Here is a 15,631-nt window from a genome sequence, read left to right on the forward strand (position 1 = left end):
CCTTTTTATTTTGTTTTTCCCTTCACAGACATTTTTCAATAAACCGACAAGAAAGGAAATTATTTGGCCAAACCACAAGGTGAATCTGCCCCATTTTCCAGGACGATGCTTCTTCAGGCTCCCATGCAATGCCCACAGGTTCCTTCCCCACCACGGTGCTGGCGGTGGGCAGCACTGTGCAGGAGGACTTGGTGGAGATGGGGATAGGGCTGGCCAGAGGGCTCGTGCAGCCAGGCCCTGTGCGCTGCACACACACACTGGGCGGCGCCTTCTCAATCTACGATGTGACATAAAAGCTGTGTGGGCCAAACATCAAGCTCTCATTCCGTCCTGTGCCTAAGCATCCAAGTGAGCTAAGTAGTTTCAGAAAACAGCAGAAAAAGTAAATTAAAAGGTCTTTTTTAGGCAGAAGAGTCAAGCCTTTACAATTACACAATAAAGACAGCAATAAAGACTGCCCTGTCCACAGGTGCTGCCTTGGACCTGTTTAACACCCCATGTGTGCATGCTGGTGAGGAGCGGCATGGCTTATTGACCACACACAGGGCTCAGATCACAATTTAAGAACACACAGAGCCTAGAGAATAAAGCAGATAGTTACACTGGGGAGCTCTAATTCTCCCAAAGCGTGCAGTATAAACTCTAAAAATGGCATGAATCAACCAGAGCCATAAAGTTGGACTGATGTCCCATCATTCAAGATGCAGTGCCTGGATCCTCCTTACTACCTGCAGATGTGCAACAGCAATCCATGGGCTACTGCCCTATTTATCCTCCCCTGCTAACGACCAATATATTATTAACACTCTCTTCCTCTAATTCCCAGTTATGACTATATTTGAATTACCTCGGTATTAGTGGGTCCCAGGCACCTCAGTTACCACACAATTATTTTAAGAACAGTTTACACCTTGTCATAGCACTTGGGCCTTACCCATGAAGCAGGTTTCAGCTACTCTTTAGAGGCTGCCAAAGCCTCTGTACACAAGTAAGTGTATGCCAAATAATGCTCACAGAAATATTACTCATGCTGGAAATCTGAAATGTCACATGAGTCTTTCCTTCCTAGAAAAGAATCTAGAGCTATTTGGATTCTGTTCAAGCAAACATTTTCAACAACAGATATGCCTTTTAGACTAAAGTAAAAACTTCTGTCAGGAAAGATCCAGTGATATTTTATCAGATTCTCTGATGAAAAAGAACACCTGGAGGCAAGGTGGTTGATTATAAATTTTTAGTCAAATTTAAATGACAGTATTCCTCTAGAAATAAAAAAAGTACAATGGAGCTTTTTTCCAAATAGGAAATATAATTTTTTTTAATTATGTGCACACTTTCATGCAGCATATGCAAACCATGTTTACAACTTTAGCTTCCCACATCTTTATTCTTATCATGTATATTTAACAAAACTATAGAATGCAGAAAAAAATTCCCCCAGACCAAATTCAAGAGTCTCTTAAGGCAGGAACATTTCAATCACATTTTCTGCTCATCTCTACTGCTGATACACAAAGGGGAGGAGGGGCTTCCCAACAGTGGCTGAGCTTGGCAAATAAAATGTCAAAAACACAAGGATCACCTCAACTGCCTGAATTCAGCTGACTGGAAAGGAACAACATTTCTTGACATCAGTCATGAGAGATGCAATATTCAAGCTGTTCTAATACTTTATGATGGATTTGATGTATCAGGTTTCTGCAACTCACAGCACTAAAGGACTTAAAATACAACCTAACATCACACTAGCAGCCCTTCACAAGACACAGGGTAACAAGACAGGCTTTGAAATTCAGCTGTCTCTGCACACAGTGCTACCAATGCTGCAGTTGCACTTCCTACACAATTTCTGACTAAAGCAAAGAGAGATAATATACTTAGTTGAAATCACTGGTGATTCAATTATAATGGAATGTTGCCACTCTGTCAGGATACCATGTTAATTTCAAACAAAAAAATACTGACTGTCGTGATTTTGGGTTTTTTCAAATTATCACAGTGACTGTGACCTAAGTTTTCCAGATATGATACACATCTTCAGAGATTTGTTTGGGAGGGAGGGGAAGAGCACAATTATATAACTCAAAAAGGCATAAATGAGATAGATGATTTAACATTAAAATTCTACATTTATGCAGTCACCTGCTGCTTCTCCCCTTTATTTTTTAATATAGAGTATTAATTATCCTGATGGTGATCTCAAACCAACTTCAGATCACTGATGTCATGTTCAGACTACCTAGACACATTTTCAGCAAACTGTAACAGATCCCACAAATATGCCTAAGAGTGTGACCGATTATTGCCAAAAGTATAATTTCCCCTACTATGTTTTTATTTACAATCATTGTCTTTTTCACATGTATGCAAATCCATGCTGATTTAAATTATTGGGGTTTCCTCAGTCTATATATTTGCTTTTTGTTTATGAATATGAATCCTCAGAACACAAAATAGGACTGGAATATAACACCTAGTAACAGACCATGGACACAGCAGAAGTTCTTATACACATAACTTTAAGCACAATAAGAATCTTTTTAACATAGGAATTTACTATTTGATTTATTCTTACTGAGACTGCCAAATCACAACAGAGTAATTAATTTCTTATTGACTACAGAATCCAGGAAGTAGGAAGCTGAAGCCACCAAGGTTAATAAGTTCAAACAGTTTACAGACTTGTTTCACACAATTTTGCATAAATTTGGAAGGAAGAGGAACACAGAGGTCCTGCCTGCAGGGCTCCAAATCTTCACTAAGATCTTTGGGAGTGAAGATTTTTGGGAGACAAAAATAAAACTGGAGGTTAAAGAGGAAGACTAGAAATTGCAATTTTGAAGGCAATGTTTACAGTGAAAGTAGGTTGAGATCTACACAACGTCCGCTTACACCCAGGGAAATTGAATTATTTCAGGAACATTGGTCATTTCAATGAACAGTAACCCTGATGTGGATGATTACCCTTCAGAGATCTACAAGGTTAACTATACTGCTCCTTGGAGTGATACAGCAAGGAAGAGTTCTTTCTGTAGTCCTTCAATAGCACATGACAGGGCTGAAATAGAAAGAGCTAACAGGGACACAGGAAGACATTCTCTGGAAGTTGATCCAGTGCAAAATTAGGCACTTGAAAGCTGTGGCTTCAAAGGAAACTGAGGGTAATTAACATCTCCCTCGAGCCAAAAGGAGTAGATTGTACTCTCACCCTCTACCGTTCTTTGCCATCTCCTAGAGACTTAGCTCCTCCCTTACAATGGCTCCAGCCAATATTATACGACCTTACAAATCCCTCTAGTTAACTCTAAAAACAGAAAAAACCCAGGCTTTCTGTTGCTTTTCAGTGAGATAATTGACTCATATAGCCATCTTCACTGGTGCTTGGCAAACCAGAGGTAAGAAGTGAGCTGAGAATATGTAATAGAGACACCCTCCTCCCATATCCAAGGAATCTGTTCAGGCACTCTGTCCTCATGAAGCCACAGCTCAGTATAACCTCATCTCAAAACCAACAGACTTGGAGACAGAACTGCTTCTCATACTTTATATTATCCAATCTGTGGCACCATCTGATAATAAATAAATATATATATTGAAAAAAATAGTACTGAAGATCAGAAATGATGCATCAAACTCAAAAACCTCAAATGCCAGTTTATCTAAACTGGGAATTAGTCACTTTGCAGATGAAAGCAGAATGGACAATTCCAGTGCATTTGTACTCTTTTCCTCAAATTTTTTGAAACTTAAATACTTCTCTATGGTGAATTAATAGCTCAGTGTATCAGCAAGAACAGGTCTAGACCTGTATTCTCTAAAATCTGCCTTATCTAAGTTTTCTATTATCTGGACTATCTCTGTTTATTATTATCACGCAGCACATTTTATCAGCTGCAGACAGGATTGTTCAACAGAAAGGATGTAAAATTGCATGGTACAAGTGGTCTAAAACATAGACACATGCTGATAAGAAAAAATTCACTTACCCAGGATAAGATGGTTTGGCCTCCCAAAGGCAAAAAAACCCAAACCAAACCCAAACCAAATTTAAAAACCTAGAATGAAGTAAATCCTCGCAAAAAGACTTCAGAAAGAAAGCATCAACTCAAATTCATGCTTTGCTGATGTTATTTAAATTTCTACTAAAATCACACAGTGGTAAATTTGAATCGTAGACTACATCTACAAATCCTCTGCCTGAAAGAATGCAAACACACAAAATTCAATCCCAAATGAAAACTGGTAAAAGACCCCAAATACCAGTCCATAAATACAAGGCAAATAACACAAGCTCTTGAGCCCATTTCTGGCAGTGCTTACTTAACCAGATGTCAAATGTACCATGTCAAAAATAATACCAGCTTTCTTAAAGGCAGGCAATGTGAGATTTTTAAAATCATAACCAGAAGCTTGTAGTAACAAGCCCCCAGGGCTCTAAAAATGTGATGTAGGACTGCATCAGAATTCTAAAATTGCCAACTGATTACTGATTTGCAGGAGATTTTAAACACACACACACACATATATATATATATAAATAGAGAGAGAGAGAGTGAGCAAAATTCTATATAGTTTAGAAAAGTGATCTATGCCACACAGCAAGCACCTGAAGCTGTGAGAATGTGGTGTCCCACCCTTAAGGAGAAGGGAGAACCCAAGATTCATAGATGCTCCGGTTGAAAGGAATGGCAAAAGTCAGAGGATCTGCAAAAGCTTATAGAGTTTTATTAATAATTTACACACTTGGCAAGGACATTGTTATTCGAGTCCCTGACCTCCCAGCTTAAGCACACAGCAATGGGTTTTGGATAAGGGGTAGGGTGAAAGGGAAGAGAGAGATATGAATTAAAGAGTGTGAGAAAGAAAGAAAGGAAGAAAGAGAATTAAAGAGATCACCTGTTTTAGCCCCAGCACTGATCCGAGCTGGAGTATTCAGGGTCCTGGGGTGCACATAGGCCCAGGCTTTGTGGGGATACCTTTTTATAGATATGTTAACCCTGTTCTGCAGGTAAGCTTCTCACTTTCTATGCAAATTGTTATCATGCACAGTTCTTTCTTCTAGATCTTTCTGGAAATAGTCTGGAGGCTTGAAGGGTCTTTGATGGTCTTAATCTACAGTGCATGTCCATTTCTCAACCTCATTGCTGCACTTGCCCTGTACTGTGTTGTGCTTATACTGTTGTGCCAGAACAAGGACATCTGTCCCAGAAAAGTGCTGTTCTACCTCCATACGGGCCCCTTCTCCCCCCACATCCTGTTCCTTCTCACAGTGTGTTATTACCAACAATCCTTGGTTCCATGGCTGTTCAGCTATCAGTTTTTGAACCACACACATTTTATTCCCTTATCTTTTAGACTTCTACAGAGAACCCACTCAGATTTGGCTACTAACTCTTCTCTGATGATGTACAGCAATGTTACAGTCACATGAATGAAAAGTGCTTTGCGAGCCTGGACTCTGCAATAATTCATGAATACGTGAACCTCATGTTGCCACATTGCTATCAGGCTCTACCCAATAAAAAATGCTATTATGTTCTGAGGAACCCTCATTTCAAACAATGGCACCTTGTGCACCTAAGTGTTCCTCCTGATAAAATTAAAAGCCCAAATCCTTGTACAGAGTAAAAGATTTCCAAAGAAGCTCATGTGCTGTGTTCTGATGTTCTGAAACCTATTTTTGAAAAAGTTTACTGCAGAAAAGTAGTCTTTACGGCTTCCTCCACTTCTTTTTGAAAAGTGAAACAACTGAAAAGTTGGTCATAGTGTAGCTACATCTATGCAGAGACTAGAACTAGATTATCTTTAGATTATCTTCTGTTCCTTTGACTTCCTATATGTTGCATTTAATGCTCTAAATACAACTTATAGAATCAAATAAACATAAATTATCACAGAACACAGACACCAAAAACTATTTAATAACATTTCATTTTATCACTTACTGTTTCATGGAACATACTCAACGCCCTAAAATGTAACATTAAGCATGCCTACATATTTCACAGAAATACAGAAAACCCACCGCTAAAATGAAGGAAGGCCAATTTGATAAATGCAGTATTATTAGCATAAGCTAATAGTTAGCTCAGCACTTATAACAGTAATCAAACTGGCCCTTTGCAATTTAACTGTGCAACATCAACTACAGCTGAAGAAATTATAGTTCATTAATTTATTTTCTAAAGAAGAAAAGGAAACCACTGCTGTCTCTACCTACAGGCCCATTCTGAGATCAATGGTATGAGAAATGGGCAATTTTCCATCTCTGCTCTCTCGTCGTCTGCCTCAAGACACCAACTTTTAAATCTGATTGACAGGCAGGGACACAGACACACCTCTACTTGGACGGCAGCAGCATCAGAGAGGAAAAAGGAGGTGGGGGAAAGAGACTATGTAAGAAGCATTCAGATACAATGGAAGTCCATTTGCCAGGCGAGGTAGGACCAAATTTTTGAAGTTGTAGATGTGTGTAAAAGACCCACACAGACATTGCCCCAAGGAGATTTCTCACAGGCACCAACATGAAATAGAAGACAAGACAGGTCAGAATTCAAAGTTAGTTATTCTGGCTATTATCTGGTAGCGCACTGCAGCAACCACACTCAGAGATTATTGTGATCTGCTAATTGCACAAATGGATTCATTACCAACTGCCTCTTCCCCATATCTGTCAGCTTATTGCCCAAGAATCCACAACCATTCCTGTTTTCCTGTCCGAAGTCCTCAACCAATCCTGCCAAATCTGCTCTCTTTGCCTTCACACATTATGTAAGCACAAGACACACTTCAAGTTTCTGCATAAAGGAATGTAAAGCAGGCACCTCAATTATTTGTAAAATTCCATCACTAAATCCAACATCACATTCACTTCTGCACCTCACTGAAATGGCTCCAGTGTCATGCAGAGCTGTAAAATACATTAACATATGGCAGCAGAAAATCAGTAAACATGAGCCACCTTCATGTGCTCGACTGTGGCACATTGAAAAAAGTCAGTATTTCTTGAAAATATTACTAAAATGCTTAGCTGTCGGAGCAAGTTTCATACTTGCACCCTTCTACATTACTCACTTTTGCAGTAATAATTGAGATAAATAATTCTAGTGTCAGAAGCTTTATCTTTCAAATTTTCATATCAGAAAAAGTCTGAAAGGAAATTAATTACCTTGCCCTTGTCTGGACTGGTCTGATTTTTTTTTTTTTTCCCAGTAACATGTTTATGATCTTTATAAGGATACTGCTTTTCTGGAGAGCCATACTGCAACAACACATAAAACAGCTAAGACTGAAGAAGATGTTTTGAGAAGACCTCTTCCTCCAGATTAAATGTGGACTAAGCTAAAATGCTTTCACTTTTAATCATTGTACTTATTTCAGCAATAAATGTGCCAAAACTCACACAAGAGCCACCCACCCGCCCCCCCCCCAATCCAATTTATAAAGAGCCAGCTTAAAACAGAGTGAGACAATTAGCCACAAGAACCACTACAGGAAGAATGTATCAGTAACATCTTAAACCACCTCAACTATTTTAAAATTGGACTTGCCCACACCTCTACTTTAGTAGAGATGTGTATCATGCTGCCAGACCACACTTCAGAGGAGGTACCTAGGTCATTTTGGTTCAAGTGAGTTGCTCAAACTATATCAGTAGAGTTAATGTAGTACAAAGGGGCAGAGATAAAAATAAGAAAACATTTCAGGCCAAAACCAAGCAGTTTGTTAGTGTAAGCAGAGACTGTGAAAAACAGTGCTGTATTTGAAAATCTAGGATTAAAAGCAACCACAACAAACTCATTTTGTTTTTCAAAAATAATATATTCAAACAGATTATTCAAAGAAGAAAACAAATCTCTGATTTCTGTCTCATGTTCATCTTTTGTCATCTAGTGACTGAGGGCAGAATGCTTATTCCACTAATATCTACTTACAGTCCTCAAAAAAACCCTGGAATTTTGTCCACCAGTATCAAAATTCTCAAATTCAAGAGCAATAACAGCACAGAGTATGTTTCTCTGTCTTGTTGCTGTTATTAATTAAGTCCCATTTGCTGCTCCTGAATGGCTGTTATTCAGTTGCACTGGATGGGTGTGTAGAAAGTAATAGAAGATGGATCAACAGCTGTAGTTATTATGAAAATTATGGCACTGCATGAGAGGAATTGCAGCTGCTCAATTCATGCAAATAAGAACTACTTGATAATGCCTATAATTACACAGCATGTCAAAACAGCATAGCTGGAGTGTAAGTAGAGACTACATATTTTAAAAAGCCAAAAGATTTCCATTTCATTATATTCCCGTTCCCTAAACGCCTATTTAGAGATAACAAGAAACACTTTCTGTCGACAGGCTCACAGATATAGAAAGGTCTGCTGAGTCTCCCAGGTGCATTTTCCTGCCAGCACTGCAGCTGTCAAACACAGAGCCTCTCTGCTATCTGTAACACAGCCTGGACTCACATCACAGCTGGGGCTTTCAGCTCACTGTGTGCTGAGCAGATATGAAGAAAGATTCAGCCACATCTACTTTCAAGGCAAAGGAAGATTGCTTCCAAGTGGCTCAGACAATGCATATACCATCTCCTCTATCCAAAGCCTGGTCCTGATACCTGGAACAACACTGTAATATTCTAGTTTACTTTACTTTTGAGTGTACCTTCTTTCAGCTTGTTCAGGGCAATTCCTTTCCCACTTCAGGCACTAAGGCCCTCTTCAAGAGCACATTTCCTTTTCTTAGATGAAAACCTCACTAAAAGCTCTTCATTTTCTGAGATGCTGCCCACTGCGCTTATCCTGCTACATCTGCAGGCTGTTTACACATTAGCAATGGTTTATATAAAGTGACATTTTATTACTTTAGTGTCTTCCCATTCCTGTTCTGCCTGTTTAAGTAAAGCCCTCTTTTTTCTGCCAGTTTTTTCATGCTAGCAAATCCCTGCACCTGCTTGGAAAAAAAAAAAACAGGGAATGAAACCTCATTTGTTCTCCTCTGCACCTCAAATTCTTGTTTCAAGAATTTTGTGCAGCTGTGCAGCACAAAATTATGCTACAAATAAACCCAGAACAAGAAATACAAGAGTAGTGAAGAGATTTATTTATTTATTTATTACATTCACAAAAAGAGACACAGGGAGATAAACTGTTTTGCAAGCCTCCTACCTCTCACTCAGGTGAGTTGGACCCACTTGGTGTGTAAAACAGTCAGTTGCTAAAGTTCCTTACTGCTCTTGTTTTACACAGTTATTTGAACCACATAATCTGTCAGAAACCACAACTTTTCCTGTGAAGTCTGATGACAAAATCTTGTTGGAAATACCTTGGAACCCAGGAACATGACTCCTGGTAGAAGTGCTGCCTCACACTTCTCACATTTCAGCTGGACAATCATTAAATCACTGACCCAACATAACATCTACACACTTGTTAGCCTCACCTGAAATCACATGCTGTGGTAAGTTCTGCTCCTCCTCCAAAAGCTTTTCCTTGAACTAGTGCAACACTGATCAAAGGCAACCTGCACAAGAGACTTTAGTAAGCAAAATTCATGTTTTTAGCCTTTCAGAAATTAGACAACAATTCAACCAAACCATTTCTACAGTAAAAGTTGAGAAAAATATACTGTTCCAATTTAGTCAATTGTGGGCAATGGCACAACACCAACTCCACTTATGTCAAAATTACAATTGCATAATTGATACAGAATCCCAGAATCAAACAGCAACACATATCTTAAATGGAATCAAAATAAAGATCATGTACTGAAAAACACATGTTATGAAAAATACCTGCTACAGAATATATCTAAAATACTACCTGCAAGGACTGACAGGACAGCAACAAAAGATTCTACTCTAAGCCACTGCACCAGAGAAAGCAGCAGAAAGAGACACAAAGAACTGAAGGGCTGGGTTATCTAAAATTAATGAGATTTACCATGACAGCTTCAGCAGCTTCTTCAAACAGAGTGCTACTATCTCAGTCATCAACAAAACTTTTTTTGCAGACAAACCCTTTTGAGGAAAGCAGCAATCTGTTACCTTTGTTGGTGTTGTATTTAATCATGTTCAAGGTATTTAATCATGTTCAAGGTAATTCAAAGGACAGAGGAAGGAAAAGTATGCTTCCCCACTGCTGATGTGAAATGAATACTAATGAACAGTGACTTAGGATAAGGAAAATTCCTTAAGAAATGAAGGCAGCTGGTTAGTCACAAAATTTGCACATTAATACAGCTGTTTCATCTTTTACTATGAAGAGACATTTAGCTTTTTGAGCAGTTTACAAACCACATTCAGAAGTCAGCATCCTAATCATAACCACATGTCTGGTTTTAGTTCTTCTTCAACAGAAGCTCCAACACTTTGTTACAGCCCAAGTTCATTTACAAGCTGCAGCACAGTTCATACAATACACGGCACAAGAGGGCCCACTGGAAGAGGGCAATCTCATTCTTCCTGTGCTTTATGAGAAAGCAGAAGATGTGGGTCCAAGATGGCTACATCCACACTCTAATCCATTTGAGGCACCTCTCTCAGGATCACAGTCAGCCTCAGCTCTGAGGGAGACTAATCCCATCTACAACAGATGTCCCCAGACAGCCGCTCAGTGCTCCCCCTGAACCACGGCTTAAAGATACACTAAGTCTACACACCTGAGGTGGGGACTTAATCTTCACACATCTTCCTCCTCTGAGCTTTGCCTCATCAATTACGATTATATGGAGACAAGCTTATGCAAATGGCTTCCAATCCTGAGGATTCCTTACAGTACTACTAATGTAAGTTTCCAATCTCCTGGGTAATTTTACAGAAAAAATGTTAATTCATAACATTTTCTCATAAAGATTATTTGAAAACAAAGAATATTTGAAAAAAAAGAATATTCATCTTCAAAGAGCTCTAAGCAGAAAAACAAACTCTACCACAAATGGATTGAATAGAAACATGACTTCTTACAGGAAGCTAAGTCCAAAAGAAAGGGTGTTGTTTTCAGATTACCAGATGGTAGAACTGATACACTCTTGTGAAGTAGGAAGATTAAATAAATATATCAAATAAACGTTACCTATGTAGGCTGCATAACCTGTTGCCACTTATTATTTAAGAGCTACCAATTTCCAATGAGCTAGAGAGGTTGAGTTTCAGAAAATCTAAAGGCCTAGATTTCCTTAATTCTGGGTATCTCCTAGCTCTAAACATATAAGCCTAGGGTTTTTTTCCTGTTCCAGTCTCTGGAAAGTGTAATAGCTACAAAATGTTAAGGTCTAATTCAAATCCATAAATATCTACCTGATTAACATGTGTGAATACAAGGTCCGGGATTCAAAATTACATATATAACATACACACACACACACACACACACATACATACATACTTATCTTTAAACATCTTGTTAAAGAGTTAGCCAAAATACATTCTGATACTTATAATTACTTCATAAACAGGTAAATAAAATATATTACCTCATAAGTCTGGTTAAGGTGTTTTGCATAAACATGCACATATTCATCCCATCCTGTAATGAATAGGAAATTAAAATATGTTACGTGATCTTAATGTGAAGCAATTAAACACAGACAAAGTAAATAGGAGTAAGCATTCTTTATATTTACTTCAGCTGGGTTTTGTCTCTGGTTCGTGTTGCCCAAATTCTAGCCCAAGCCCGCTATGCACAAATAGAAACCCTAGTATAAATCAGGTTAAAAAAAAAAAATCAGAACTCAACTGACTTAGATAAATTTCAGTTAAAATTAAGCCACTATTAAAGTAATTGCAATACTGGATTTCTATGCTGTGAAATTTTAGTGCTTCCTCTTAATTTCCTCTTCTCACTTCAAGTTGAACACAAATAAATTTTTAAATTCTGTACAAAGCCACAGTGTGCTACATACTTTTTACTGTCCCAAATCCATCAAGGTTTAGACAAGATACAATTTACCAATTTAATCTTTTATTGTTTGGGCCAAAAGCATTTCAGCTAAAAAAAGAAAACTAGAAACACCAAACCTCAACAAAGCACTGAAACAAATTAAAAACCAAACCAGAAAGAAGATTATTTTTATGTCTCACATCCTTTGTGTTTTACATCTCCTTGCAATCAACAGTGAAAAAGATACAATAATTTACTTCTAATCTAGTACAAGAACTACTGGGCTCCAAGTAAAATACGTTCAAAAAAATATTTCTTCCTACAACGTGTAGTTAAAATGTGGAACAGCAGGGTGTTACACCCTCTACATGATTTCAAGAACAACTACATAAACTCACAACAGGAACATCAACAAAAGGTTATTACATAGAAGGCAACACCTCTAGCTCTAGAAGTCTTAGTCACAAGTTGCTGAGAGCTAAGAAAATATTTTGAGGAAAAATCATTATCTATCTGCCTTCCCTGTTATTATCCTCTTTCTCAGACATCTAGAATTAAGCAGGAACTTGACAAATAACTGGGCTAAATGATCCAGAACCACCATGTTCATACATACTGAATTGAACAACATGTATTATTTATCCCAGATAAAAGAAAAAAATTATTCTTGGACACCACAGAAATAAAAACCAGTAGGTAACAATTTCAGCACATCTTTCGAATAATAAAGAAAAAAATCCAAGCAAACCAAACCAATCTCTTTAACAGAAGTTACTAATTTCTAAAACACAGTTTTACAGAAGCTGGCAAGTTAGAGAATCTGCCTGAATTAAAAGCCTCTGACTCATACCTCAGGGAAAGAAAATATACGCAGTAAGTCTTCAGTACATCTTTGGAATAGAACCTTGAAATAACAGTAGGCCAATTTCAGGTGATTTATTGTCCATTTAGTTGTGTATTCCCAAGAGCTACTCTGCCCAAAGCCAACCAGCATTATGATGTTTAGGCACAGATCTCTGGCAGATGTGAGTGCCATGACAATTGCTACACAAGAACCAGTGTATTTAGTTTTATTACACTAAAGGGTTGCTTGAAAATTTTAGCACCTGTTGATTTATAAAAAGGCTTTTAATTATCACTGTAGCCATCTCCTACACCCTTGAAGAACAGTAGCAATATTTCCATTCCAAGTTAAAGACCATTCAAACCCTTTGTGATAGCTGCCTTAGTAGCTAAGTTCAAAGCCCACACAAACATACAAGGTACCCATTCTCAGACACAGACTTGCACAATTCCCATATTACACCTGTCAGGATGAAGCTGCACAAAAGCTCTTCAGAGAACACAATTTTTCACTTCATCACAGCAGAATCCTTGCATTCAAACTGGCCTTCTCAACTCATGACAAAATCCAAAATGGTAATTAAAGATTGATTCCAGAACAGACAAACTTGAAAAATGCATTTATGTGTGAGCAGACAAAAATAAAGTCTTCATTCTCTCAGGTGGTAGAAAGATTACTGTGTATCCCATGGAAAAAATGAATTCCTGCACAGAAAACACTCCTTAAAAAAAAAAAAAGGCAATTGCTTGAGTCCTGGTGAATAAATCCTTCAAACCTTCCTGACAAGAAAAATAAGGCTACTATTCAGATAAAATTCTCTGACTAAGAGGTGTTTGCTGCAGTCTAGTAAAATTATATTTGCAGCTCTAATACTGTCCTTGAAATAAGAAGATATCTAGCTAGCAGAAAGGGAGGTAAAATGCAGTAAAATGCACTACATATGGAAGAAAAGGATTAATAGCTTGGTGTGGGCCTAGGAGAGGCAGGGAAGAATAAAGTCACCTTCATAAAGTAGAAAATTTTAATGCTGGCTCTTATTGCTGCAAGAGCTTTGAATCCATTTGCACTACAGATAGAACATAATTTACATATTATCTCCAACTGCTCCAAAGTCCTTCCTCCACAGCTTATATTTGGGAACCTCTGCCCTAGGGCTTCTAGACAGGGACAAGGAAAGCAAAATTATCCTTTGTGCTTCTTCCTCTGAGCTGTTGCTTTAAGAGCAACAGCTTTTCAGCAAGGCAACTTTTCAAGTCTCACTCCAGAATGAGGTTCTTGCTCTGGGAACTTACAAAGCCTTATAAAGACAGAAGGAAAAATATTTTTTATTTAAATTCCACTATTCATTTACCTTCTGTGATTTGGTTATGTAATGTTAGCACTCAGAAAAGAAAAACAGGCAGAGGACCTAGCTTTGCTTCAGAGTTAGGAACAATTGAACATGGGAGAAGGTGGACAAAGAAAGAGGAAAAGAATGAAGTTGAAGAGGAGGACAAAGAGCCACTAGGGGGCATGAAAATCCTTCAGCATTCTTGGCCCTTATTCTGCGGATTCTGCACCACAGGGAAAAGCAAACTGTACTGAAAATTATGAAAAATACAGTCCTACCTCAAGCAACCGGTTGGATAAAATTAAAGTGTTTTCTGCAATTACAAAGCTATGGGATAAAGAAGCTTTGAAAAAAATATATAAAAGACAGCTCAGTTGTTTGAGCATGGTGCTAATAACAACAGGTTGTGGGTTCAATGTGTTCACTGTGAAGTTGGACTCAATCACCCCTATGGGTCCCTTCCAACTGAGAATATTCTGTGATACTCTGAAAGACATACTAGTTCAGGCATGAAGTTATTAATCTTTTTTTGCTACGGACAGAAAACTTGACCTGAAATCAGACGAAACACTCTCATCTGCATCAGGTTAGAGAGAAGAGTTCTGTAAGACTGAAGAACAGCAAATGCTATTCTATATTCTAGTAAAGCTTATTAAATAAAGACTCTTAAATCCCACCAAACAGATGCTTTAGGAGCTATTATAAAGAAACTCTCAGTAAAAGATAAATAACTTGAACTCTCCAAAGGAAATAGAAAAGCAACTATGTTTAACTATTCTTGGAGCATTTCTGGTAACTCTTAGGTTTTAATTTCAGTTGAGAGATCCAGAATTCTCATCAAAGTCATAACACCTATACATTTAATTCTGTCCAGTATATTTGCTATCAAACCTAGTCCTTGCAAGAGCCTTCTCTGCCACTGCGGTGGCTCCAAGTAACTTGTATAAGTATACAGAGAGAATACGAAATGTATGGAAGCATTTTCACTGAGATTTACTGAATGCAGAACTCTGAAGAAAAGCCTAGACTGCAAATAAGGAAAGAACTGACCTTGCTTGGCTTCACCCCCTTTTCTCTTGGTATAATGCTCAAAGAAGTTAAAAATTGCAGATCAAAATAAAAAAAAATCAATTTAGAAAAAAAATCACCTCTACATCTATATTTTTTTGTCAGTTCTTATAAAATATCCAGATGAAAACATCCCCCAAACCCATTTATACTATAAACCATGACATTTCTGTATTAAGAAAAGCATATCTCTTGTGGTGTTCCCAAAAGGAAACAAAGTGTCCTATACCCTTTGAAAACTGGACTGTCCTTTTTATTTTACAAGGCCAAAAATAAAATCCCAGACATTGTTGGGTTTATGATATTTAGTTTTATCAACAGAAAAAAAAAATATCACTAAAGACAAATAGATTAACCAGTTTTTGTGTTGATATTCATACTGGAAGGGCCAATTAAATGTTTCATTTACATGATTAAATCCTGAAACTTGCAGTGGCCACAAAAAAGCACCAGGATTGGCACTTACCACAACTACAAACCAGGTCTAAGAGCAGCACAGGAAGACCCTCTTCCC

General features: G+C 37.9%; 1 protein-coding gene across 6 annotated transcripts in view; it reads right to left on the bottom strand.

Annotated features, from left to right (window-relative positions):
* ECHDC1 (ethylmalonyl-CoA decarboxylase 1) overlaps window positions 1–15,631 on the bottom strand; it is a 42,138-nt gene that overhangs the window by 13,231 nt on the left and 13,276 nt on the right. For all 6 annotated transcript variants that reach the window (XM_084201569.1, XM_084201571.1, XM_084201566.1 and 3 more), the window contains exons 4-5: window positions 11,469–11,521; window positions 9,438–9,518 (exon numbers count right to left, since the gene is read on the bottom strand). In XM_084201569.1, coding sequence (XP_084057695.1) covers window positions 9,438–9,518; window positions 11,469–11,521 — 134 coding nt within the window. The remainder of the gene's footprint in view (window positions 1–9,437; window positions 9,519–11,468; window positions 11,522–15,631) is intronic.

This window comes from Fringilla coelebs, assembly GCF_963513975.1.
Source record: "Fringilla coelebs genome assembly, chromosome: 3".
Classification (NCBI taxonomy): Eukaryota; Metazoa; Chordata; class Aves; order Passeriformes; family Fringillidae; genus Fringilla; species Fringilla coelebs.